The sequence below is a fragment of the Gorilla gorilla genome, chromosome 2 (genome assembly GCF_029281585.2).
Source record: "Gorilla gorilla gorilla isolate KB3781 chromosome 2, NHGRI_mGorGor1-v2.1_pri, whole genome shotgun sequence".
NCBI lineage: Eukaryota > Metazoa > Chordata > Mammalia > Primates > Hominidae > Gorilla > Gorilla gorilla.
In genome coordinates this window covers 23,148,396-23,175,628 of record NC_086017.1, presented here as the reverse complement: position 1 = coordinate 23,175,628, position 27,233 = coordinate 23,148,396, and the positions used below count along the sequence as shown (strand labels likewise).

Here is a 27,233-nt window from a genome sequence, read left to right as displayed (position 1 = left end):
AGACGAAGAGTTGAGCTGGAAAGGAGGTGACAGGGGAAGGGAGACCCTGCTTCAGACAGGCTTAGCAGAGGCCTGCCTGAGGAGGTGACACTCAGGCAGAGGCCTGAGTGGCATGCAGAACTGGGTTGTGCTGCTCTCTCCAGCAGGGAGTTCTGAGAGGAGCAGAGATGAAGGCCCTGAGCATACTTAGTGCTTCTCCTGCAGGAAACAGGGGCCACGCCTGGCTCTGTTGAAGGTCGAGTCCGGGGATGGGTTACAGCAGGGGCACCGCAGGCTCCTTGGAATTGTTTGTGTGTGAGCACACATGTGCAGGGAGGGATGCCCAGAGACAGTCGATAACCTATATCAGATCCCAAAAATGTTCATATTCAAAAACAAAGTCAAAAGGACAGAATTCTCATTTGAGAAGTCATAGTCTGTTCAGGTTGCCTTAACGAAACACCTTGGACTGGGTAGCTTATAAACAACAGAAATTTCTTTCTTGCAGTTCAGGAGCTGGGAAGTCCAAGGTCAAGGCACCAGCAGATTTTGGTGACTGGTAAGGGCTTCCTTCCTCATAGATAGCCATAATTTGGTTGTTTGTGTCCCCACAAAATACATATGTTGAAATGCTGACCCCCACAGCAATGGAGCTGAGGCCTTTGAGGGGTGATTAGATCATGAGGGCAGAAGCTTCACGGCTGGGATTAGTGCCCTTATGAAATAACCCAGAGAGCTAGCATGACCCTTCCACCGCGTGCAGGGGTGGAAGAGGTTTTTTTGTGGGTGGGGAGGGAATATTTTTCTTATAAGGTTTTTCCTTCCTCATGTGGTTAAGATCATGCCATAGACACAGAAGGAAACAGACACACCGTACCCTCCACGAGCCTATAGCATGATCAGGGAGACCCCCCAGGCCATGAAGCTCCTTCAGGGTGAGGAGCACCAGGTGAAGTGGGGGCCAGAGAAGAGTCGCCTGGGCCGCAGGTTGGGGCTGGGTGGGGGAGGAAGCAGGGCTTTCTGGAGGCCAGTGTGCTGAGCCCTGCAGTGTGAGGAGGGGTCGCCTAAGTGAGACAAGGGCAGGAGGGTAGCCTCTTCGAAGGCCTGGGGACAGCTGAGCCTAGTTCTCTAGAAGGATGCCACTAGTCCGAAGCTGGGACTGGAGCCAGGCTGAGAGAGCCCAAGTCCCAGGACAGAAGCTGAGCCTGTATTCCAAGGGCCGCGGGTGCTGTGGAATAGTTTAATGCACAAGGGACAGGGTCAGGTCTGTGTCTTAGTGAGGGACACATGGGCAGCTGTTTGAAGGGAGACTAGATGGGTCTAGCGGGTAGCAGACTGACAAGTGAGGACTTGGCAGTCACTGCAGTGGGACCCTCTGCAGTGGGAGGTTAGCCCAGCTGGGCAGGGAGTCAAGGAGCAGGACTGCGGGACCCCTCAGAGTGAATCCCTCCTCTCCGCACCCCTGCTGTGTCACTGGAGGGAGGAGTCCTCCTGTGGAGTCTCCACGTCTTCCTGGAGGTTGGCTGGGAATGACACCCTGTTACATAGAATCTAAGCACTGCCATTGCCCACACCAGGAGGCCATGGGGCCCTGGGCACCATTGGTTGCCCTAGGCCATGGAGGAAATGAGAGCTTGTGTGAAATACTACTTTAATTCTTCCTTTGTTTACTGGGTACTTTAAGGACTCCATAGTTTTACTTGCCAACTCACTTTCATTCAACAAAGAATTGTTGAGCACCTGCTATGTGCCAGGCGTGGTTCTAGGTGCCACAAGACTCACGCTCGAAGCTCGTGCATACGTGGTGCAAAGTGTGGGAAGCCCAGCGGCTCAGAAGGAAGGGAATGGACTACTGACAATGATGCCAGCAAGGACACCACAGGCTGCATCTCCTTTGGTCACCTGGTGGATATCTCTTTAGGATGGTTTTATGCTTTTTACAGCAACATGATTGTGATCAAACTACACCATCAGATTTGTATCCTGCGCTTGTAGATCTTTGTGAAGACTGCTTTGGGGGCCCGCATAAGGTTCTGTCACTGGGAAACACCATGTGTACTGAGCCCCTTGTGCTGGATTGTAGATTATTGTTGGTTATTTGCTGTGGGAAATAATAGTGTGATGAACATCTGTCTGTACATCGACATGTTTCTCTCCATTGTGTTGTTAGGTTAGGTTCCAGATGGGGAATTCCTGGGTTCCAGGGCCGTGGGTATTTTCAAGGCTTTTACCAGATTGTTTGACAAAAGAGGCAAATCCATGTACACCCTCCAGCAGTCTGTCAGAGTGAGGGCTTAATTCTGTCTACACCCCATTCCTCTGGATCTTTGCAATGATCCCCATGAGTGCTGCAGATGAGGAGAATGAGTTTCAAACAGGAGATGGGGCTTGCCTGACCACCAGCCCCCACAAGCGGGGTGAGGATGCGGGGCCGGGATACCCGGCTCCTGCCCGTGCTGCCTTAGAAGAATGCCAACTCTTCTGCCTCTTCTGTCCCCAGGCTGTGGATCCCTCCTCTGTTGCCTTGGTAACCCTGGGCTCCTCAAAGGAGATGCTGTTTGAAGGAGGTCCCAGACCTTGGATCCTCGAGCCGTCCAAATTCTTCCAGAACGTCACCGCTGAGGACACTGACAGCATCAGCCTGACTCTCTTTGCCCCCCATTCCTCCCGGAATTATCAGCAACACTGGATCCTTGTGACCTGTCAGGCCTTGGGTGAGCAGGTGAGTGGGCAGCTGCTCCAGACCCTCCTTGCCCTAAGGCAGGGGTGGAAAATGACTCTCTCAGTATTGTTTTATTTACTCCTTGGAGTAACGCTGAGAGACAGCCACTCCTATTGTACCCATTTTACAGACAGGCAAACTGAGGCGTGGTGAGGTGGAATGTGACTCAATGAATGCCAGGCAGGTGTGGCAATAGGGACCTCCCGCTATGCCAGCTTTCATAGAGCAGACCAGTTGGGTGGCTTGCCACCTCCATGGGCTTCAGCATCCCCCACTAACCAAACCAGAGCTGGAGGCTTTGAGTTCGGGGGTCACAAGTCCAATGTCTCCAGGGTCGTAAGTGAATGAGGCTGTAGACCCAGGTTTGACACATCTTGTTGGTTCTTGAGGATAACCTGGAAATCACAATATTTTTTTTTGTATAGGTAATCTCTTAAGTTTTTTAATGCTGAAAACCAAAAGCTGAGGAGGCTGAGGGGACCAGACAAAACACATGTGTGACCTGAATCCCCACATGCTGGCTGGAGGGCATCTTGCTGTTCAGGCGCCTTGGGGCCTGACACTCCTTCCCCGGGGAGGGTGAGCTGAGAGCTTGTGGGGCTTCTGGTGGGCATCTACTGCTCCGTTTCCAAGGCAGGAAGCCCAAAGCAAAAGGGGTATTCGGCGGGAATCAGGAAGATGGGAGAGAGCCCGTTTCTTTGGGAAGTGAAGGGTATTTCCTGCATGTGTGCAGGGCAAAGAATGTCAATTGGCAATAAAACGCACATGCATGCCTCCCACGGTGCCCTTATGGTATCAGCCATGCCACAGCTGCCCTGGTATGGCCAAAAAAGATGCCTGGTGATAGGTTCTACTCACCAGTGGGGTGGTTTTAGAAAAACAATAAAACAACAAGAACAGTAACAGCATCATAATAAATAATACAATAAGAAGAATAAAATTCCTCATATTAAGTTGGATATATTTCTTATCCATGGCATGACCCCACCATCCCTGTCCCCTCTCAGGGCTGTAAGAATTTGACCTCCAATTGGGGTTACCTCTAGGGCCCTCCCAATCCATTGCTCTGTGGCTCCCTTACATGCGGCACCGGGTGCAGACAGAAAGCCTGCGTGGAGTCACGGAGGACACTGCCCTTGGTCCTGCCTTATGGTCAGGAGGGGTAGGGGCTCGTGTCCTCCATCAAGTGCATGTCATCTGAGGAGGCTGAGGGTGCTACCTCAAGATGGGCCCTGAGCCATGGTGCTCCAAAAAAGAGGAGGCCAGATATGACTTCTGAGGTCCCAGCTCTCCAGGCAGACAGGTTTCCCTCTTTTCTTGCACCATGGATTTCCCTCTCTGCAGCAGCCCCTGGAGCTGCAGAGCATGAGCAGACGGAGGGCAGGCCATGCCTCCAGGCTGCAGCTCCTCCTGGGTGTTGTCCTGCAGAGCTCCTATCTGATTCGCTTGCCCTGTCATCATTCTGCAGCATGCACTTCCCATGTCTGTTCCTCGTTCCATGGGTGTTTTCACCTCCATATGGACTCCTCATTGAAGCATCCTTGAACTTGTGAATTTTCTAATGCAACCATGGGGTTTTCCTAGGGTCCTGGGAAACCATGAAGCCTCACTGGGTCTACCTCTTCCCTGGGATAGGAGCAGCCCATAGGGCACATGGGCTCCCATCTGAGAGTCTCTTAGGTGTTGAGAAAGTGCATTCCCACCTGTGTGCCATTGGGCCTTTGTTAAGACTCTGTGGCATGGGTATCATCATCACTCCCATCCTATAGAGGAGAAAACTGAGTCAGAGGGAGCTGGGGTGGGGTGTGGCACAGCTCAGAGAGGAGTGAAAACTCAAGCTTGGGGGTCTGACTGTTCACTGTGCCCTACCAGGTCATCGCCCTGTCGGTGGGGAACAAGCCCAGCCTCACCAACCCCTTTCCTGCGGTGGAGCCTGCCGTGGTGAAGTTCGTCTGCGCCCCACCGTCCAGGCTCACCCTCGCGCCTGTCTACACCAGCCCCCAGCTGGATGTGTCCTGTCCGCTGCTGCAGCAGAACAAGCAGGTGGTGAGTGTGGGCTATGCTCGGGAGGAGGTGAGGGTGCCACCCGCTTGGGCAGGAGGACATTGGTGGCCTCGCCCATGGTCCCGAGCATTGCAACGGACAAAGCTCCATGCTGCACTTCCTTCGTCTCAACAACTGGCCCTGTGAGGGCGCTGGTTTCATTTGTGTTTTATATGCAGGGGACACACAGCTTGGAGAGGTGAGGGACATACCAAAGTCACAGCTACTAGTGGCAGTGCCAGGTGAAGATAGAGTCCTCTTCCACATTTGCTGCCTGCCTTTGTTTGGCACTTGGTAGTTTAAAAACAACTTGTTGTCTTCTGTGCCTTGAGGGTGTTAAAATGGGGCTTGCTGTCTATGGACAGAGTATGTAGGGTCAGAGTAGGCGTGGGGGCTGCTGAGGAGAGGTGACCAGCTACAGCATCCCCATGATGTGGGCGACATGGGGTTGTGTTTCAGAAGTAAGTGTTGGGAGAGGAAGAAAGTCCCTTGGGAGTCTGTCTAACAGCAGGGATGGAAGGGGAAGCCACAGGTCTGCTCTGCTTGGACTTGAGACACATCCATGCCTTAGTCCCTAGGGCATTCAGAGCCCAAGGTGCTGAGTGTGTCCAGGGTAAGGGACATGGGACATCCTCTGGCCAGCACCAGCCCCCAGCCCCTTTTCAGAGGAGGGGTGTGGGTGGCTCCTCACTCCTTGAGCATGTATTTATGGAGCATGTCCTCTGTGTCAGATACAGGTCTGAGTTTTGGATTGCACACTAATCAGGACAGGCAAGGAACCTGTCTCCCAGAGATGACAGGGAGACCAGGAGATGCACAAATAAGATGGATCAGAGGTGGCAAGCGCTGCAAGGGAAGTGAAATAGGGCACACAGCAGAGTGAGGAGGAGGCTGCTCAGGAGGAGCGGAGTGGGGCTCTGAGGAGGGCATGTGCGAGCTCACCGCTATCTAACGCTGTGGAACTCACTCCATTGATTCTTTGCGAGTCCTAGAGCAGACCCTGGCTCATAGGAGGAGCTCAGTAACTAGGAGCGAAGGATGAGTGAACCAGCGAATGCACTGTGCATGTGCCACTCCTGTCTTCACCCTTGACTCTTGCAGACTCGTGGGTGGAGAAGCCACACTGCTGGAGAACTGGCCAGGGAGTAGCTGAACTGGAGAGCAGGTCCTCTCTGGACAGGCAGCCTGCTCAGCTCAGGGACAGTCGACTCAACCCCAGGCTGGCCCAGCTTTCTCATTTTCAAAGAAAAACAGATCATACCTATGTGCATCTTCCCTGTCCTTAGCGTTGGCTGTGAGCTGAGCGGGCCACCTTGGGGCTGGATTGGTCCTGGTCTGTCTGTTGGCCAGGACCTCTGCTTTAGCCCAGGGTTGTCTCTCTGGACTTAAATATGATGGCTGCAGGGCTTGACTCTGATTTGGCTTTGCACATCATAGATGTCACCAGAAAATAATGAACCTCAAACACGGAGTAGCTGTGTGATCCATCAGTGCTCAGGTTCCTGAGCCACCAGCCAGCCATTCAGGCGTGACTCTGGCAATTTACAGCCTCATTAGGGAACTTTTGTTTTTCTTTTTTTTGAGACAGAGTCTCGCTCTGTTGCCCAGGCTGGAGTGCAGTGGCGCAATCTCGGCTCACTGCAACCTCCACCTCCCATGTTCAAGTGATTCTCCTGCCTCAGCCTCCTGAGTAGCTGGGATTACAGGCATGCGCCACCACGCCCAGCTAATTTTTGTATTTTTAGTAGAGACAGGGTTTCACCATATTGGTCAGGCTGGTCTCAAATTCCTGACCTCGTGATCCGCCCACCTCGGCCTCCCAAAGTGCTGGGATTACAGGCGTGAGCCACCATGCCTGGCCAGTCATTGGGGAACTTTGAGAAAGATATATTCCTGCAATGCAGCCTGGTTGCAGGATCAAGGTAATTTTATACTCTCCAACTTCAGAGGCTACCCAAGATGTGTCTGCAGATTAAATTATTGGTGAGGAGAGATACTAGAATGGAATTGACTGATCAGAATGACAAGGTAGAGCCAGGCTCAGCCTGACCCTGGCCCTCCGAGCAGGTCCTCTAGCGTGTGGCTCGCTCTCTGTGGGTGGGTACCAGTTGCATGGGACTGATTAGGGGCTTGAATGGGGCTGCCCCCAGATGAGACACCAGAGATTGGCCACACTGAGTCAGGGGAGGTCCTTGGGCTCTACAATCAGTCCAGCTGAGATCCACCCCTAAACCTGTGTGACCTTGGACAAGTCATTCAGCATTTAACGTCCCTGGACCTCAGCCTCCCTGTTTGTAATATGGGGCTTATGTTGTTGCCTCAAATGGGTCAGTTAGCTTGCACATGTGCTTGGCCAGTGTCAATTTCCTTCCCTGGAGGAGCATTGGTTTTCCAGCCAGGATTGCATCTGGGGGAGCCATGGAGCACCTAGGATAGGTCCCTACAGCCCCTGCCCAAACTCCCGGCTTCTATATTATGAATAATGATGAGACCTTTGCATGCCTGCTGATGGTGCTGGCCTACTCGGAGCAGGGTGTGGATTAAGAATTTGTAGCCTGCTTGAATCAAGTGTTCTCTTGGGGCAAGAGAGCTAGAAGGAGTTGGGAGGAGCCCTCATGGTGCAGGTGGGGTGTTTTGTGACTGTATCGGTCAGGCAGGCGGGGCCTGGCCAGGCAGCCACGGCAAACAAGCCCACATCCCGTAGCTTCACATGGCACAAGCTCACCTCTTGCCCATGCTGTATGAGCCTCTCTAGCTGGCTGGGAGACCTGCTTTGTGTCATTGTGATCTTCATTCCAAGACATGGGCTGTGGAGCAGCCACCATGTTGATCATGGCAGGTGCCACTGTGGAGAGAAAGGGAATGTGGCAGGTCAGGATCTGGCAGTGAAGCTTCCCCCTAGTCCCATTTCACTGGCCAGAACAAGTGCCTCAGTCACTTCTAACCAGAGGATGAGAGAAGGGTAGTTCTTCCTGCAGGATCCCCCTCTCCCCGAATGGAAAACTAGCCCTGTTTGTGAATGATGCTCATGGCTGCCCACTTTCCTACCCGAATGTAGGAAGGCTCTAAAATGACCTTGCAGTCCCCATATTTAAATCCCTCAGTTGTGCTTTGTGTGTCATAGCTGGAGAAACTGAGGCTCAGGGAGTTCATAACTTGCCTGGGCACTGAGAGGTGGAGCTGGGGCTCAGTCCAAGTTGTGGGGTCAGAGACACTTGGCCTCTGCTTTATGGCCCAGCCCACACTGCCCCCATGCTATGTGGTCAGAGAAGGGAGGGATAGCCTACAGGAAAGAGGCTTGATTCAGCTGGTTTCTAAGGGGAGAGTCCGCTCGGGGAGCGAGAGATCACGCCAGAGTGGTGGGAATCCAGGATTTGGACCTGCAGCCTGGCGCTCCCATCGCGAACCTCCTTGGATGAGCTCCTTTCCCTGACTGGGCTTGTGCTTCCTTCACGTGGGGATGACCCCTTCCACCTTCCTGGGACATTTAAGGATTAGGCGAGTATTCCAATTTGAAAGGAGCTGTACAAACCCAGTGGCTCTGGGACATCTTAGGCGTCGAAATCTGCATTCCTGTGAAACCACTAGTGGGGCCATCCTAGAGGCACCGACATGTGCCTGGGTGGGGGATGGCAATCATTTGGGAAGGTGAGGGCAGAGGGGAAGGAGAGCAGCCTGCCCACAGTAGTAGGTCAGGATGGGGGTTCCCAGCTTCGGCACTGTTGACATTTGGGACCAGATAGTTCCTGTGGGGGGCTGTCCTGTGTATCGTAGGGTGTTTAGCAGCATCATGGACCTCTCCCGAGTAGATGGCAGTGGCAACCCCCTGACTCATGAGTAGGGACAGCCAGAAATGCCTCCAGTGTTGCTGAAGGCCCCCTAGTGGTTCTCATTCCACTGAGAGCTGTGGTCTGGAGCCAGAGGCCAGCTTGGACAGGGCCATGGGGGGACCTGGTGGGTGGCAATAGTGAGGATTGCTTTCTGGCATATCCCATTCCCTCACCAGCACCCCCAAGAGCCCACAGGGCAGCTGCTGGCCTCAGAGTGCACTGCGTGGTCAGTGTCCAGGTCCAGTCCTGGGGGTGACCACAACATCTGACCTGTGTTCCCTGCAGGTCCCAGTGTCCAGCCACCGCAACCCCCTGCTGGACCTGGCTGCTTACGACCAGGAGGGCCGCCGGTTCGACAACTTCAGCTCTCTGAGCATCCAGTGGGAGTCCACCCGGCCAGTGTTGGCCAGCATCGAGCCTGAGCTGCCCATGCAGCTGGTGTCCCAGGACGATGAGAGTGGCCAAAAGAAGCTGCACGGTGAGTTGGGCACAAGCCCGATGGCCCAGGCAGGAGAACAGAGACCAGACAGGAAGCCTGCCAAGGTGGGCCAGTGCCTGTGGGAGCTTAGTTATCTGTGCTTAGATCCTGTTAACTCTTACAATCCACATAGTTTCAACACACACAGTTGCCTGTTTTCAGATTCGAAACTGCAAATCAGAAGGAGGGAGGGGCTGCTTCAGGGGTGGTGATGGGCAGACATCCAACGGCGGCTTCCCTCTTCCTGGTCTCAGGTTTGCAGGCCATTTTGGTTCACGAGGCATCAGGAACCACAGCCATCACTGCCACTGCCACTGGCTACCAGGAGTCCCACCTCAGCTCTGCCAGAACAAAGCAGCCGGTATCTCCCAGGGCCCAGTGGTGGGTGGGCTATGGGTAGCGGGGCAAGCCTCCTACTTCTGCTTAAATTCCACTGGGTATCACAGTGTCCTGAGTCACTGTCTGCTTGACCACCACTCCCCCACCCCAGCCTCTTGGAGGCCCCAGGAGAGGCACTGCTATTAATAGTAGGGGACCAATAGGTACATTGGAGGTGGGAATGGGAAGGGCTTCTCAAGAATAGCCCTTCCTGGATGACAGCCACCTCATGGGGGGTACAGCCACAAGGAAACTTAGGTCTTGAATAAGGTGGAGGCAGCAGGTACAGGCTGGAAGGAGAAGGTGGGACTGCATTCCCATGGTCCCTAAATGCCAGGATGAGGCACTTCTATTGTCCTCTTGGGAGCAAACTTTGAAAGAGGCTGGGGCCCCATGGGGGCAGCACTGGGGAGGCTGGCCTGGAGGGAGGGGGTCACTGAAGGGGCACACCTGTGCCTGTACCTGATGGCTCAGTCCTCACTGGCACCAGGATTCCCTTGATTGGGAGTGGGGGGGCGTCATGGCCTCCTGCCTGATGCCTGAGCACCCTGACATGTTCTCCCCATGACTTTGCACTTCCTCCCTGCCCTGATGTCCCCCCACCCCCCATAGCTGAGTCACTCATGCTTCCTCCCCTTGCAGTCTGTGTTCCCCTGAGAGCTGCTCTCCCTTGCAGACACCTTCCTTGTCCTTGTCACCCACACTGCACACCTTCCTGTCATTGACTCACTCTTGCTCTTCCATCCGTGCATTGGAGTCGCCTCTCCCTGCAGGCAGTTGCTGCACCCTGAGTGCCTGGCACACCTGTGACCCTGAGGAGGTGCTCAAACACGTGACCTCCTGGGGGCCTCAGATCTGGGTGGCTCCTTTGTGTGACACATGGTGGGAAGCAGAGCTCAGTGGGTCATGTGCCACCCTAGGGGATGAGGGCTGTCATTGTCCTCTCCTGAGCCAGCCTTGGCCACACTTCCAGGGGACCCTCCCCCAATGCCTGGCCTGGCCTGGCCAGTGGCCACACGCTCTGAAGCTGACCCTTTGCTGTGAGGTCCTGCAAGGCAGGGCGTGTGTGTGAGTTGCCCACCACTGGGGCCTGGTGGGTTGGGGTGGCGTCTTCTAAGCTGGATTGCTGCCAACCCTCTCCTCAGTCTGGAGTGGAGGAGCCAGCAACTCATTCCACCTCAGGAGGCTGAAGGGAGACCTCAAAGGGTCTGTGGCCATTCTGCTGGGCTCAGGAGCACCAGGGGCTTATGGCCAGGAGCAAGGCCAGGCCCTAGGGCCTTTGGGCCTGTTCTTCCCGAGGGGCGGCCTAATCATGTCCTCCTGGATCTAATGGCCTTGCCCTTGTCCTTCAGCATGACCCTCTGGTGCCTCTGTCGGCCTCCATAGAGCTCATCCTGGTGGAGGACGTGAGGGTGAGCCCAGAAGAGGTGACCATCTACAACCACCCTGGCATCCAGGTACAGTCCTTGCCCTGCCACCTTCCTGGGCAAGACCCACGGGGGGACTCCTCGCCCTCCCACATGCGGCCCAACCCTCCCTGCATCTGCCTCCTGCAGGCAGAGCTCCACATCAGGGAAGGCTCAGGTTACTTCTTCCTCAACACCAGCACCGCAGATGTTGTCAAGGTGGCCTACCAGGAGGCCAGGGGTGTCGCCATGGTAAGCTTGGGCCATCGGTCCCCACTGTTGGTTTTCATTCCTTATCTGGGCTGTTGTGTGGTTAATTGATTGATCATTTTGAAAGCTAGCACTTGACTCACACTCGGAATCCCAGAACTTTGGGAGGTCGAGGCAGGAAGATCACTTGAGCCCAGGAGTTCAAGACCAGCCTGGACAATATAGTGAGACCCCCATCTCTACAAAAAAAAAAAAAGAAAAATCAAAAATTAGCTGGGCATGGTAGCACAGGCCTGTGGTCCCAGCTACACAAGAACCTGAGGCAGGAGGATTGCTTGAGCCCAGGAGGTTGAGGGGTGCATTGAGCAGTGGTCATGCTCCAGCCTGGGCAACAGACCTGGGTGAGAAACCCAGACCCTGTCTCCAAAAAAAAAAAAAAGCTGGCACTTAATCACATCAGCTATAATTAGCAAGGTCTTTAGATTCTCTGATTCATTCTACAACTTTAGTCATTCTCATGAAACCTTTGTGATTTGTATTCCCTGTCCACAAACTGTTAGTTACCTAATGGTTTCCTTTCAATCAATCCTTTAAGATTAAAATATTATTCCGTAAGGAGCACTGTAACAGCCATAAAGAAAATTGCTTTTAAAAGATGTCTCACCTTTCTCTATTTTTCCTGTGTTTCTCTCTTGACCCTCTCCCTACTCTTGCAAGCATTGACTTTAGCTGTGCTCATGGCATGGAATAATTTAATGTTCTGCTTTTATTATGTTATTTTAAGTTTTTATGTTTTTGAGTGTTGCTAATGTAAGCTGGCAGTCCATCTTCAAGTTTGCTAATGCTTTCTTTTGCCAGTTTAAATCTACTCTTGTGCGCTTCTAGTGAATTTTTCATTTCAGCTATTATACTTTTCAACTTAAGAATTTCTGGCCGGGCGCGGTGGCTCATGCCTGTAATCCCAGCACTTTGGGAGGCCGAGGCGGGTTGATCACGAGGTCAGGAGATCGAGACCATCCTGGCTAACACGGTGAAACCCCGTCTCTACTAAATATACAAAAAAAAAAAAAAATAGCCAGGCGTAGTGGCGGGCGCCTGTATTCCCAGCTACTCGGGAGGCTGAGGCAGGAGATGGCGTGAACCCAGCGGGTGGAGCTTGCAGTGAGCCCAGATCGCGCCACTGCACTCCAGCCTGGGCGATGGGGCGAGACTCCATCTCAAAAAAAAAAAAAAAAAGAATTTCTATTTTTTTTCCTCTAACTTTTACCTCTTTATTGATATTCGCTGTTTGATATGAGATTGTTATCAAATCTTCCTTTACTCCCTTCATCGTTGTTTGGTTGGAAGGCTTTGCCTGGTGAATCTGATCTCTGGTGGCCCTCACAGACAGTTTCTGTCATCTGCCTTTTTTCTGGAGTACGGGTCATGTTTTCCTGTTTTGTTTTGTTTTGTTTTGTTTTTTCATGTCCTATAATTGTTGGAAACTGGACATTTCAGGTAATGTATTGTAGAAACTCTGGGTACTGATTCCCCATCCCCATGCTGGAGCTTGTTATTATTATTTGCTTGTTTACTTCTTTAGTGACTGGCCTTGTTATTTTGCTGAAGACACAAAAACACACGCGCACACACACACAAACACACAGGCTGTGTTATTTTGCTGAACACACACACACAGGCTGTGCTGTTTTGCTGAACACAAACACACACAGGCTGTGTTATTTTGCTGAACACACACGCACCCACACACACACACTTTTCCCCAGTAAGAAGTCTCTGATATTGCTCTTAGGGGATAACACCTTGGTATGTCCTTTGTCACTCTGGGATGACTGTGGCCTTTGCAGGGCTTTTTTTGGCTGTCTTTCACTGACCACTCAACTGTTGAGCTCCACTAATTGAGGCTGATTGCTCCACTGTCTTCAGTAATTCCCTGGGGCACACATTCCTACACAACTCAGTCCAATCCTATTCAGGATCCTTTGAAGGGACCCTTTCCCTAGAAGATGTTTAAGGTTTGTTCTGACCCCAGGAGAGCTCTTCCTACCTCTCTCTTTTTCCGTTTGTCTCTGGCAAACTTGCCGGCCTCCAGTGTAGCCCACACCTCCCAGGCTCTCCGTCGCCTCCCTGTTGCCTTTCAGCACAACTTCCAGTGTTTTGGAGAGTGTGCTTAGGCTAGGACTTCTCCGAGCTCTGTTGAGCATGAAGTCAGTTCGTTCCTTCAGGAGCAACTCACACCTGTTTTCTGGGTGCATTTAGTTGCTGTGCAGCAGCTGCTTTCCCAGGCAAACTCTCTGAGCCAGAGCTATGGTGCTGGGCACAGTGGTGCATCTCTCTCTGGTGACACCTGCACGTTAGGAGCTGGGCCCTTGGTGAGTGGGGCAGCAGCTCCAGTGTTCCTTGGCTGGCCTCTCTTAGCAGGGAACCCCACCCCATGAGCCAGGGAAGGGCAGCCGGGCCCCAGTATTCTCACGGGTGCCGCACCCAAGGCAGAGCCTCCATCCCACGAATGGGGTCTGGGTGGAAGATGAGAGCCCCCACCTCTGAGCCCACTTTCCTGGGACTCAGTCTCAGCAAGCTGTAGCTGGGGGCATGGTAAGAAAAGAAAAGCTGACATCCTGCCCCTCCTAGGAAACGAATCCCCTGACTGAGAGCGGGGGGTGAGGGAGTCCTGTGATCTTGGAGGAACCAGTCTGGAGCGGAGCCCCGCTCACTGGGGTGGGAGGTCAGGGAGGACGGGCATCTTATTTCACGCACCACAGGCCCTTGTTCTTCCCAGATGTCAGCAGGCTTTCTCCAATAAACGCTTCTTCATTTGCTGTTGCCCTTGGAATCATCCCAGAGATTTTAAATGGCTGTGTGTATGTTTCATGGGGAAGTCTGTGGCCTCCTTACACTGTCCTGCAGAACTGGCACCTCCGGCTGTTTTTTGATGTGTGGGGGTGTGGGCCTGTGAGGCAAGAGCTTCTGATTTTCAAGAGAAAATAGAGATCTCTATTTTTGTGTGAAAACACTCCCTGTTTAATAAGTTTTTTAATTCAGTTTTTTTGTTTGGTGTTTGGGGTGTTTTCGAAAACCTTCCTTCAGTGTTTGATGTTGGTCTCCAGCTGTCTTGCAAAGAGGATGTTTTCTCAGCGCCGTGCCTCAAGGAGGGGGAGGGAGTCCCGCTGTTCCTGTTCTCAGAGGCAGACCCTTGGATGGCGGGACGCCCTCATCAGCTGGGGACATGCTTGTGGTTGGAGGACACTGGAGGAGGCGAGGAGCCTGACACCACAGGCAGTGTCTCCTAAGCATTCTTATCCCCTCATAGAAGAAAGAACAATTCCCCAGCTCTTCCTCCAGCCATGCGAGTGAAGAGAACCTTACATCTTAATTCTGACTGCTTGACATATGCCTTGTTTTGTTTATTTTTGGAAATTAATAAAAACTTCCCCATTACCAAGAAGAGGGGAGTTCCAAGTTAGGGAAAAATGTGTACAGTGCCAGTGAAACCGAGGCACCCTCTCATTCACATTTACCTTGCACCTGTCATTCTGTGCAAGCTCTGAGGGTGGACTTGTGACCAGAGGGAGACCTTTTCTCCAAGAACAAGAGTTCCTAGAGGTCGGTGATGGACTAGGCTGCTGCTGTAGGTAGTGAGCTCCCTGTCTCTGGAGGCATTTGAGCAGAAGCTGGGACACTTGTCTGAAAGACTCAAGGTGGGATTCCAGCATGGAGTCAAGTTTCCCCAGGAGACCTTTAAACCCCTCTTGAATCCTAAAATGCTGCAATTCTAGGAGTGCCTCTGCAGTTCTGTTTTACAGGTGGCCACAGGGGAGCTCTGGCACTCTCTTTCTGAATTGTGGAATGGCCACTGGCCTGGTTGAGTGGCACAGAGTGCCCATTGCAGGCAGGACCTGGGACGAGTCTCCCCTATGGCAAGCAGCAGCCCGTGCCACAGGCCCTGCGAACTGCTCTGGTCCAGAAGTTTCCTTCCATGGAGGCGCCCTGCCCACTGGGGTCTTCACCTCCCTTCATTTCAGGCTTGTGCCAAAGACTCTCGCAACTCCAATCAGGCCCTGGTTCCTCTGGTCTCTTCTGAAGCCTGCAGGAGGAATTTTCCAGGGAGTATTGACGTCAGCAGCAAGTCCTGGTTGCTTCAGAAACAGTTGCAGGCGACTGTTTCCGAGGGATGTCTACTCGTGGCTGTGGCTTTTTCCAGCTGCTGAGCAGCAGCACAGAGATAGACAAGCCCCCGGTGCTCCCCAGTTAGCTCACAGAAAGGGTTTCTTTCCTTCCTGTTGATACATATTCAGCAGGCAAGGATAGCTTGCAGGCATGTGTGGCTTTGGAGTGTCTCTGGGGGGCTCTCTGGGGCTCTCTGTGGGGGTTTTTATCCCCACACATGGACTGTGCAGGGCCGTGATGAATTTTGCTCACACAGCCCCAGAACGCTCTGTAAGGGCCTTTATTTTGTTTTCGGCTGGTTTGCACATAGGAGTGTTTATCCGATTTAAGCCTAAGTTTTCCTTCTTTTCAACGATTCTTTACATTTCAATCAAGTCCTCCAGGCGGAACCCATGAGATGACCAGAGCAGGGGAAGGAGCCTGCTGGGCACTTTACATTTCCCATTAACTCGTGCACTCAGAGACGCTGGAGTGCTTATCGTGTGCCAGGTGCTGTGTTAAGCACTGCGGATTCAGGAGGGAATGAAGCCGGGGGGCCCAGCTCCTGTGAGCCGCAGCTGTGTCTCTCCATCTCCTGGGTCCTATGAGCTGCGGCTGCTTCTCTCCATCTCCTGGGTCCTGTGAGGCGCAGCCCGTCATGGGGCCATTGTTCAGGTGAGGACATGTGTCCAGGATGAGTGGGGAGTGGGTGGCAATTGCAGGGCCTGAAGTCAGGTGCATCCACCTTTTCCCTGAGACTGATCTGTGGACAGTGGTGCACGTCCCCAGTCCTCGCCCTTGGGAAGGTCACAGGGCTGGCCGGGTCCCTGTGTGAAGTTTCATCCAGCATCCAGGCCAGGGCCCCACTCAGTGCCTGTGATTTTCATGTGAGCTTAGGTCCTTCCCTGCTTGCCTTGAGGGCGGGTAATCAGGGGCACACTCGCTTGGCACTTTCTGGCCCATCACGTGACGTTGACAAGCAGCCTGCAGGAAATGGAAGCCGATGGCTCCAGTGACGTTCAAAAATAGCTGCAAGGTCCCTTATCCCCTGCAGTCGCCACCTGTCGGGACAAATCTGAAATGTGATCACGGCTCCAGGAAGCGGGGACCGAGATGATGTACGCAGAGCCTTGGGGCCTGGCAAGCTCCAAGGTATTTGACAGTTTCAGCCCCCACATGCGCAGAGCTGCCTCTGGCTGCACTCAGCGTCTTAATGAGCAATGACACATTTGTCATCTCTGACTTGACAGAACTTTCCTCTTGGCTCAGTGTTTCCCAATGTTCTCAGGTGGCACCTTCAACACTCAGAAATTAAAATTCATCCTGGGCATGGGTCACCATTACCTCTTTCCCCTCGCAAACATTCTCCCATGTGTCAATCAGGAAGCAGGTGTGTCCAGAACGCACGGAGAAGCTGTGTGGTGTAAGCTGCATGCACAGTGTAGTTAGGAGTGGGTGCAGGGTCTCACTCTGCCACCAGCTAGCGGCCAAGTGCCCTCCATTACCCAAGCCTCCAGAGTGGCCTGGGGGGCACCCCCTTACAGCATCGCTGTGGGGTGCATTTAGCTGCTGTGCACCAGCCTGAGGGGCAGGCCACGCTTCGAGGGCTCCAGAGGTGGTAGCTGGATGCCCATCCCCTGGGAAATTGAGTGGAAGAGCAATTGATTTCCCCACTGCCATTTTATGTCTTTGTTTAAAATGTACAAGATGGTTCTTTTAAAGGAGAAAAAAAGAGAGAAAAAGCCCTTCCCTGCATTGCCCTGTGTTGCCCTGCGTGGGGCTCCGCAGTCGGTGCACTATGGAATTTCTTCACACTGTGAAGGACCTGCCCACTCCTGACAGCAGTAACTATAGTAGGAGTTTCAGGTTGGAGCCTTAAATTGGGTTCTCAAAGAAACCTGTCATTACTCTCTGTAATTTTTCAATGAGTTTTCTTTGAGAGAAATGTAATAACCTGGGGTCAATCAGCCCCAGCAAAACCAGAAACCTGGTGGTTCCTGGACCCTGCTCCTCAGCCCATACTTGACACCAGGCTTATGTGGCAATGGCTCCAGACACAAAGCTATTGTTTTGTAGTATAAGTGTGACGTCCACTCCGGGATCTTTATTCATCTACTGTAAGTCATTGTGTGGAATAACCCAGGCATGCTTTGTCTGTATTGATGTACCCATCATTACACGGGTGGTGTGTGCAGCTCGGGCCAGCTCGTTGATCCTCCGTGCCCCCAGCCAGCTGTGGGCTTGGGCTCTTCTCAGCTAGGCCTTTGCTTTTGTCCACTCTCCCTCCTCCCCAGCCCCGCAGTTCCATTCTGGCTGCAGGAGGCCTCCAGCCCCATTCCCCTGGGAAGTGGAGAGTCGGGGGAGGAGCCTAAATTGGGAGTTAGGGTATTTGGTTCTATCCCCAGCTCTGCCTTTTCAAAGCCATATCCCTGTCCCATCATCTGGGCCTCAGTTAACTCACTTGCACATTGAAGTGGTTGGACCAGAATCAGCACTTTCCAAATAAGTGAAGGTCCACGAGGGTTGCAGGTGATTTTCAGAATTTCCAAGTCTTAACAAAGCTGGTTTTACTCTGTAAAGTTGAGCAGGCTGGAGCACCAGGTTCCATGACTTTATCCAGAATTACTCAGAGCAGCAGCCCTGGATCTTCATCCAATCAAGATGTGCTCATAGGAGGCTAGGCTGTACCAGATGCTGGGCTGAGTCCCGAGGGCATGTGAGTGCTAGGGACAGCCTGGAGGGGAAGGCCAAGTGCACTGAGGGTCCCATCAACACTGATGGCACCCGGCAGGCCCAGCCCCCGGAAGAGGGGAGAAGAGGTGCTGGAGGAGCTGACGTGGATGAGGGAAGACTGTTCTGAGGAAGGACGCTGGACCTGGGCCTGAAGGATGACTTGGAGCCAGCAGGTGGAGGCTGGGGAAAGAGTCCAGGTCTTTAAGGTGGGCTGCGAGGCCCGGAGGCAGGCAGCAGCAAGCTGTCTGTATGAGTGGGAGAGAAGGCCTGCGTGGCTGGAGCGTAAGTGTAGTGGGGGAGGGTGATGTGCATGGAATCTGGAGCGGAGGCAGGGGTCAGGCCATACCAGGCTTTACAGGGCATGCTAAGGCTTTGAGCTCATTCTCAGAGCACTGGGCAGCTGTTGAGGGGTTGATGTTGGGTGTGATGTGATCCTATTTGGTTGTTACCTTTGGGTCAGAAACTTTATTTTTATTTTATTTATTTTTATTTTTTATTTTTCTGTAGCTTCTTGATATTGAAACTCTAGCTTTGCAAACCCTGAAGTGCTTACTTTAAAACCTGTTGCTCCCCACCCCATGAATATGAGACCACAAAGAGCAAGCAACAAAGCCAGGCCCAGATAGAGGAGTGGGGCAGCCTGCTGGACTCGCCTCATGGCCTGTCCCTACTTGCCCAGCTCCAAGACCACCTGAGTGAAATATGCGCCTAAGCAGTAAGACAAGCTGTGTGAATTCCATCATAAACAGACATGTTACTTGTGTGAATGCCCATCTTCTGCAGCATGAAAGGGTGATTGTGATGCACTTTCTTAGGGGAGAGAGTCTTAAAGGTAGAATCCCTAAAAGTGGATAGAGAGAAAAGGGTTAAAAGGTGGGCTCTTGCCTTGAGCCCAGGAGTTTGAGGTTGTAGTGAGCTGTGATCCCGTCATTGCACTCCAGCCTTGGGGACAGAGTGAGACCCTGTCTCTAAAAATAATAAATAAAATAAACAAATGTTAAAAGGGTCTCTGGCAGTGAATAGGCTGGGAAAAACTAGCTCTGATTTGTTCATTCACTCACAACACCTTGGCAGTCACTGCTTCACACAGAGCTAGGGATGTGATGAGACACAAAGATGAGCGAGATGCACATAGCTCACACTGGGGTGGCCTTGCGGGTCACTCCCAGGCTCTGTGGTTCCATCAGTCTGATTGGGACTTCCTGTGCAAGCTGCCATGGGAAAGCATCTGCCTTGTTTTCTGCCAGCCCCTGACTTGCGGTTTCATAGAAGACCCCCATGGGGTGCTTCTCTAGCACCAGGGCTGCAGCAGCAGGTGGCCAGCTCAGGATGTGGCATCCTGGGACTGCATCCTCACTCTGCCCTCAAGTTGGTGCACGTCCCAAGGCTGCTGACTGGCCCCCTTGGAGCAGCTTCCATTTTCTTCTCTTTGTAAAATGCGCAAGTGGAGATCATTGCTCTGTGAGATCCAGCCTGGCACTAATGTGTTATATCCCAAGCCCATCTCCTGGCCAGCAGTGGGGCTCATGATGAGAGGTGGCCAGGGCACTACTTGGGGTAGGATTTCCCTTGTCCACTGCTTCCCAGTGCTGGCCTGGCGGGCTCTGCCACTGGCATCCCATGAGGTGATAGGCTGGTGCTGAGGGCGAGGCACTGCTCACGAACCTGAGCAGAGGGGGGCCCTGCAGCTGCATAACCCACCACCCACCCCTCCACCTCCGCCCCAACCTTGCAGGTGCACCCTTTGCTCCCGGGCTCATCCACCATCATGATCCATGACTTGTGCCTCGTCTTCCCGGCCCCAGCCAAGGCTGTGGTTTACGTGTCGGACATTCAGGAGCTGTACATCCGTGTGGTTGACAAGGTCAGTGGAAGCTTCATGACGGGGCACCCTCGGCTGACCTGCAGGAACTGGGAGGGAGGGGACTGTGGGAGGAATGTTCCGCATGGCCTTTGCTTTTGCTCCTGTGGTCTGCATCCCTTCCCCTGTGAGCTTGCAGAGCTGTCTCCCATCTCCTTCGCTCCGTGTGGAGGATCCAGAGTCCCTTCAGTAAGGGACTTCTTCATCCCAGATGACGTACCCATGAGGCTTGGCAGTAAATCCTGCTGTCTCTAAATTAGCCATGACCTGGGAATTCATGTCTTCTGGCTGGTGTAGGTTATTAACCAACGAGGCATATGCCCTGCTGAGCATGTATTTTCTTCCCAGAATATAGGTTTTGGGTTCTCTGGGGTGTCAGTGGCAAATGAGTACAACTCACCCATGCCAAGCGCCATTGCAAAAAGAGACAAGGAATAGATCTCGGTTTATCTTTCACACTGATACAGAATTTTTATTACTCCAGATATCTGAGGTGACTGAAGCTGGGCTTCCAGAGGGTTGCGGTCAGGTTCCTCAGTGGATAGAAGGGCTGGTAATTAAAAGGGGAGTGTTCATGTGGCTTAGGCTCCTTAAGAAGCTAATATGCTGTACCCAGCCTCACATACTCCTCCTATAATCTCATTTCCACTGCTGTTTGCTAATCATCTGTTTCTTCGCTGTGTATTTTGATTCTCATTTCCTAAAGTTCTTACTGTATTATACACTGCCAGGTGTGAGCTGTTCAGTCAGTGAGCATTTATTGAGCTCCTACTGGATGCTGCTGTTCTAAGTGGTGTCTCATCTGCCTAATTAGTGTATTAGTTACTTAAGAGTAGAATGTGGAATTTATGCCTCTAAGTATCTGCAAGCTCCCCCTCATCGATTTTCATTTGCTGACTAGCTAATAGTCCAGAAGTCAACCTGGGTGACTCTCCTGATTCCCAGGTCTGTGGGTTGAGGTTGGTGATGCTATCTCAGAAAGTCATGGGGCACCATAGATGGTAGGATTGGTCTTTTGGAGGCTGCCCCTGAACCTCTGTCCCCATGATGCAGGTGGAGATTGGGAAGACAGTGAAGGCATACGTCCGCGTGCTGGACTTGCACAAGAAGCCCTTCCTGGCCCAATACTTCCCCTTCATGGACCTGAAGCTCCGAGCAGCCTCCCCGATCATTACACTGGTGTGAGTTCTCCTAGGGGTCAGAGGAGGGCACCTCAGAGACAGTGCTAACCCCAGCTGCAGCCTTTCCCATGGGGTGGTCTTGGAGAAGTCCCAGCCCTTCCCTCTGTTTCAGGGCCCTTGATGAAGCCCTTGACAACTACACCATCACATTCCTCATCCGCGGTGTGGCCATCGGCCAGACCAGTCTAACTGCAAGTGTGACCAATAAAGCCGGACAGAGAATCAACTCAGCCCCACAACAGATTGAAGTAAGATGGGTTCTTCCCACACCATGTGGGATCAGCCCAGTGCTGGGGGTTGGGAGTGTCTTTATAGTACAGTCCAGGAAGCTACTGTAGAGAAGCCATATAAAAATCTGTGTCCCACAATGTCCTCTCATCAAAAGGCAGCTGTTACTAGCTCTAGGGATCTGGGAGGCAGCAAAGTTAGACTGGCAGAACCAGAGGGAGGGGGCCAAGTGACTTGACTTTTCCTCTGTGACATGGGGGATTGTGTGGCTCAGAGAAGGGGTGTGCCTGGTCACATGGCAAGGGGACACACCAGGACCATTCCCAGAAAGCACTGACTGGGTGGAAGCTTAGACAGATGCTGACTCATGTGTAGAAGAACTCCTTAACCATTGGTCCTGAGCCTTAGAACAGGCACTTCGAGGGCAGTGGGCACCTGTCGCAGGGGCTGCGTGAGCAGAGGTATCATAAAGGGAACTCCTGAAGTAGATGATTCCTGGATGAAGGGAGCTTTGAGGTCCCCGCACCGGCTCAGTGTGTGGTATGGGGCTGTCTCAGGGCATTAGGTTATGACAGGAGCCCCACTGCAGCCACAGGCCATGGCAGTTGTGGCCCAGGCATCGTTTTAAGTCTATTCACAGCAGCAGCATTAAACCAGCCCTGCCAGCATCCACCCTGCATCCGGGCCACTCGGGGGCTGGTGAGCGTCATTAATCTGTGATCCGAAGCAGGTGGGTGCCATCTGTGTCTCTAGATGGAGGTGCACCTTCTGGTGATGAGAAATTTGTTTCTGCCCATCAATAGCACAGCTGCAGAGACCGATACTCCCACACAAGTAGCACCCTGGCCACCTCCTGCGTTCACTCACCTACTCTTGCCAGGCAGGCTCTTGTAGGGGTTTCAGGAGGAGCAGGTGGGGGCTTCACCTGCTGCACAGAGTGGCACCAACGTCCCTGGTCTCCTCCCAGGCTAATCCAGAGGGTGTGCTAGAAGAGCAACCTCTGGGGGTCTGGGTGCTCCCATATCGGCAGGGCTGTCCTGTGGGGCCACCTCTGGCTCCACAGGCCAGGTGGCTGGGGCTGTACATTGCTAATGTGTCCCCAGGCGCTGCTGACATTGCTGCTTAGTGACCACACACTGAGAACCGCTGCTCTAAGGGGATGGCTCAACTGCATAAAAGCCATCCCTCCAAGGGGACGGCCCAGCTTTTGGGTTTTAACATCTAGGGAAAGTGAAACACAGTTACAAACAGAAGAACACACCCCAGAGAACCAGGGAGCCTCGGCCAGTGGCTGGGAGACAGCCCCCAGCATTGGCCCAGGACCCTGGGCCCCCTGGTCACTGCTCAGAGAGGAGTGATGTCCATGTCCCAGGTTTTCCTCTCACGAAACATGTAGTGTGTGAGTTATGCTTGGCGCCATGGGCTTGGGGCACAGTAGTCCTTTCTCTCCTGTGTCTCCCAACAGGTCTTTCCCCCGTTCAGGCTGATGCCCAGGAAGGTGACACTGCTTATCGGGGCCACGATGCAGGTGAGAGCCAAGAGGCCACGTCCTGCTCCAGCCCCAGTGCAGGCCACCACCCGGTTCCAGGCACGCCGCCTCTGGCCCTGCGTGCAGTGACTGGGAGAAGAAGGCAGAAGCTGCCTGCACTGGGGCCCTGGCTCTCTGAGTGGGAGGTGCGGGCTGCCTGGCATGACGGGCACTGACACACCGCTGTTTCCTCCCCGCTCAGGTCACCTCCGAGGGCGGCCCCCAGCCTCAGTCCAACATCCTTTTCTCCATCAGCAATGAGAGCGTTGCGCTGGTGAGCGCTGCTGGGCTGGTACAGGGCCTCGCCGTCGGGAACGGCACTGTGTCTGGGCTCGTGCAGGCAGTGGATGCAGAGACCGGCAAGGTGGTCATCATCTCTCAGGTAACAGGCGTGCTATTGGAGACTGGGCAGCTGTGCCTGGGACAGAAGCCTCTTTACTGTGTTTGAGTTCTACCTCTGAGGACCACCCCTCTCCAAGGGTGCTGCTTCTGCCCCCTGGGTCTGCAGTCCCTGCAGGGGCCCTGGTGCAGGACAGCCCTGCCAATATGGGAGCACCCAGACCCCCATTGGTTGTTCTTCTCCAGGCTGAGTCTCCCAGTCCTTCCAGCTGCTCCTTACGGGACAGGGTGTTCAGCAACCTCTAGCCCCAAAGGGCCCTTCCAGTGGAGGATGATGGCAATCATGGTGAAGGCAGACGCTGCTCTGAGCACTTTGCCTTCATCTCCTTGAATCCTCTCAAGGCTCAGGGCTAAAATCAGGGCCTTTGCATTCTCCCTGACCTCCTTCGCCAGCAGTGACTTGCAGAAGCATCTCGGAAGGCTGCTTTGGGGTTCCACTCACAGCTGCGCCAGAAACCTGGTCTGTAAGAAGAGCCTTCTGTGATGTGTAATGCAACTGTGGACAGAAACCTGTTTCAAAGTCAGTCATACCATTCCTCATGAGAACTAGGTCCCCTGGAAGCAGTCCGTGCAGTCCTGAGTTCAGAACCTGTAAACACAGCACCCCAGAAGCTGGCAAGTGCACCGCCCTAGAGGGGATGCAGGGAAGTGCTTGTTCTCGGAGGCTGACTTTGATCCATCATTGAGTTCATTGATTTACTCCTTTTCCCAGTGTGTGTCAATTATGAAGACAAAGAGAAAGCCTTGGGGATGTAAAAACCTGTCCTGGGGATGGGGTAGGGTTCAGATGGGCTTCCTGGAGCGTGACATTCCGGACCACAGGAGACTCTGTGTTTTTTTTTTTCTCTAAAAAGGAGTGCAGCCTCAGGAGCTGGCTGATTTTTCTCCTGAGGGCGTAGGTAAAGGGCAGCTGGCTAGAAATTCAGCAAGAGGGGCACAGGGCCCTGAGTATTCCTTGTCTTTGTGGTCTAACCTTGCTGGGCACCCTCCCTTCTAGGTCCCCCATCTGGCAGGTTGGGGAGGTGCTGGGGAAAGGCCCTGGTGGTCCTTGGCAGGTGGAGGGGCTGCACCACGAGCCCTATCTGAAAGGCATGTTCTGAGCCCAGGCAGGCAGGGGTTTCACCTGCGGCCCCTTGTCCATGCCTGGAATGTGATTCTGGTCAGATGCTTCCAGTTCCATCTGTCCAATCCAGATCACACAACCAGCACCCCAAGGCCGTGGGGTGGGCCAGGACTAGCAGGAGGAGACTGAGCAGAAAGATGAGTGAAAGGAGGGGAATGGGTGCTTATCAAGCACTTACTGTGTGCCAGGCATTAGCCCAAGTCATGAGCCTCAAGATGGGCTCAGCATGAGCACGTCAGAGAGTCTAAGGGTTTTAATAGCCTCAGTTCAGCATGACTCAGCAGCACTAGGAAGAAGCCAGGAGAGTTAGTCTTTGGCCAGATTAATAGGAGTGTGGAGTTCAGAATGAAGGAGGTTATAAGTTCTGATCAGACTCTACAGGGCTCCTGCATTCGTCCCTGTACCCTGCTCAGTCAGAGACAGGCAGGCTGGATTTGGGGTTGGGAGGGCCTGGAGACCTTTTGCTTGAGGGCAGCCAGGCCTAAGGAAGAGCAGGTACCAGTCCCCGGCCCCAAGTCTGCAGTGCTGACCTGGAACAGCTGGATCAGACAGGGCAGCAGCCTCAGGGTACTGGGTTGGGACCTGCGGGGCCTTGGGAGAGGCAGTGGCTGGCCCATGAGGGGCGAGCCACTCACAAAGCCAGGCCTCCCTCGGCAGAGGAGCAAGGTGCTGGTCATCCTGAGGGGCCTTCTCGCCACAGACTCTGAGCCGCAGCCTGCTTCCCTTGAGGGGTCCCTTCCTGAAACATCCCTGGCCAGCACTGCATCCCCACACCTAAGTGCCACCCTGTTTCCCCAGGACCTCGTGCAGGTGGAGGTGCTGCTGCTACGGGCCGTGAGGATCCGCGCCCCCATCATGCGGATGAGGACGGGCACCCAGGTGAGGGGACCTCCTGGGCTCTGAATCCTGGTTCCCGAAGAGCCACTGCTGGAACCCTGTCCTCAAGTTAGAGTGCTTCTCCACCTCCTCCATCTGCCTGGCCCGGGTATCTAGGGCCTGCTTCCCACCTGTCCCCACCCAGGGAGACACCCTCCATTGCTCTCTGGTAGCCACTGATGAAGGCCTGCTTCCTGCTGGCCTGTCACCTTCCCACATCTGGAATAGCACCAGGTGCCTAACAGGAGCACAGTGACTGTGGCACTTACTCGACTCCGTGCTGTCTTGGACATTAATCCATTTGGTGTTCATAGCAGCCCTGGGAGGCTGGTGTCAGAACCATCTTCGTGTCTCAGATGAGCAAATGAACACACAGAAAGCTTAAGACCCGTGCCCAGGGCCACACAGCTAGGAAGTGGCAGCACTGGGAGTGGACTGGGCAGCCTGGCACAACACCTGCTGTGGCCTTTTGCCATCTTGCCTCCACCTGTGCCCTCAAGCCGACACAGCAAATAGAGACTAAAGGAGCCGGGGACCCCACCCACACATGCCCTGTGAGCAGGGACCCCAGCTAGATTAGGAGAGAGGGGCCCGGAGGAACCAGCACTGTGGGGCAGCACGAGCTGTGCTGCTGGGGGACCCATGGCCTCCTAGAGCTCCAGGGACTCCTTCTGGAAATGAGTCTCTTGGCCATGGAGAGGCGCAGCCCGCTGCAGGGGAGGGACAGTGTGGGGAAAACAGTCCCACCTCTGGTTTGCTCGTTTGATATTTCATCAAAATTCCCAAACCTGTGCCATGCTCTTCTCTAGTTGGGGAGGAATTGGGTTCATCTCCCACTGCTTGAAGGAGGCAGCAAAGCTTCTGGGGGCATTCCCAGTGCTGGGAGCTACTGCTCACTGGGCCTGACTTCTCCCCTGCAGATGCCCATCTATGTCACCGGCATCACCAACCACCAGAACCCTTTCTCCTTTGGCAATGCCGTGCCAGGCCTGACCTTCCACTGGTCTGTCACCAAGCGGGACGTCCTGGACCTCCGAGGCCGGCACCACGAGGTAGGTAACCACCCCCCCCAGAGCTCACCTCCCACCCCTGTCCCAGGCCAGCACCCCGAGGGGCAGAGAGGGTTCCTGCCACATTGTCCCACAGGAAGTCCCCACCCTCACACCTAGAGAGGCCCTCCCACTTTCTTCCCTCTCCCGAGGCTCATCGGGACTCCCTTCTCCCAAATGCTAAACACATAGACGGGGCGAGTAGGTGCCTCTCCTAACAGAAGCAGCCGTGTGAGGAAGTCACAAAAGTCCTGGGAGGTCAGAGTCTGCAGCTTCTGACCATTTTCTGAGATGATGCCTGGCAGCCCTCGGTTTCTCCTGGTTCATCCCAGAGGCCAAATTCCCCTTCCCTTAGCCCAGCGAGGGACCCTGGCTTCTCCTAAGATGTCAGAGCTGGAAGGTGCCAGGGAGACTACTAAGTCCGTCTGTGTTAACTGAGGCCAGAAATGGGAAGGGACTTGCCCAGGGTTGCCCAGCAAGCCAGTGGGGAAATGGTACTGGGCACCAGCCCCTGTGACTCTAGGCTCAAGCCCAGGTGGGCCTTGGACACACAGGACCCAAGTGGAGGGTGGCTTGAAAGGTCGCTCCCTGCCTGGTTCAGGGACAGTGGGGATGGAGGCCTGGAAAGAGACCGAAGCCCAGGGATGGGATTTCCTAAAGGCTGCCTGAAGCTTGTCTAGTGTAGGACGAATGCCCCCCGACCCCACCCAGTGGGAACAGAGTCCTGTCCCTGGTGCCCGGGGGCTCCCCCAGATTGCTCCCGTGGAACACAAACAGTGAGACTTATTAGCAGATATCCCAAAACAGCATAGTCTGCAGGGACACACTGCAAAACCCAGCATCGCTCTAGGTGACCTAGAAGCACTGAAGTCTGAGGGACATCCTGTCATGAAGGCCCCTGGCTTATGTGGGTGGGCCCAGTGTTTTCCAAATGCATCTGTGCATGTTGTGCGATGCAGGCAGGGCAGGACCCGGGCACGTATGCTGGAGAAGCCGGGTCTGCACAGCTCTGGGGTTAGCAGACCCAACCCAGGCAGGAAGGCAGAGCCCTTGAGAACAGGCC

At 53.8% G+C, this 27,233-nt stretch overlaps 1 protein-coding gene across 1 annotated transcript in view; it reads left to right on the top strand.

Annotated features, from left to right (window-relative positions):
* Positions 1-27,233, top strand: part of NUP210 (nucleoporin 210) — a 103,944-nt gene that overhangs the window by 57,215 nt on the left and 19,496 nt on the right. The window contains exons 15-27 of the mRNA XM_004033649.5: positions 2,480-2,701; positions 4,574-4,747; positions 8,860-9,052; positions 9,307-9,413; positions 10,783-10,887; positions 10,987-11,088; positions 19,661-19,789; positions 20,840-20,967; positions 21,080-21,215; positions 22,661-22,723; positions 22,926-23,105; positions 25,044-25,124; positions 26,042-26,173. Coding sequence (XP_004033697.3) covers positions 2,480-2,701; positions 4,574-4,747; positions 8,860-9,052; positions 9,307-9,413; positions 10,783-10,887; positions 10,987-11,088; positions 19,661-19,789; positions 20,840-20,967; positions 21,080-21,215; positions 22,661-22,723; positions 22,926-23,105; positions 25,044-25,124; positions 26,042-26,173 — 1,752 coding nt within the window. The remainder of the gene's footprint in view (positions 1-2,479; positions 2,702-4,573; positions 4,748-8,859; positions 9,053-9,306; positions 9,414-10,782; positions 10,888-10,986; positions 11,089-19,660; positions 19,790-20,839; positions 20,968-21,079; positions 21,216-22,660; positions 22,724-22,925; positions 23,106-25,043; positions 25,125-26,041; positions 26,174-27,233) is intronic.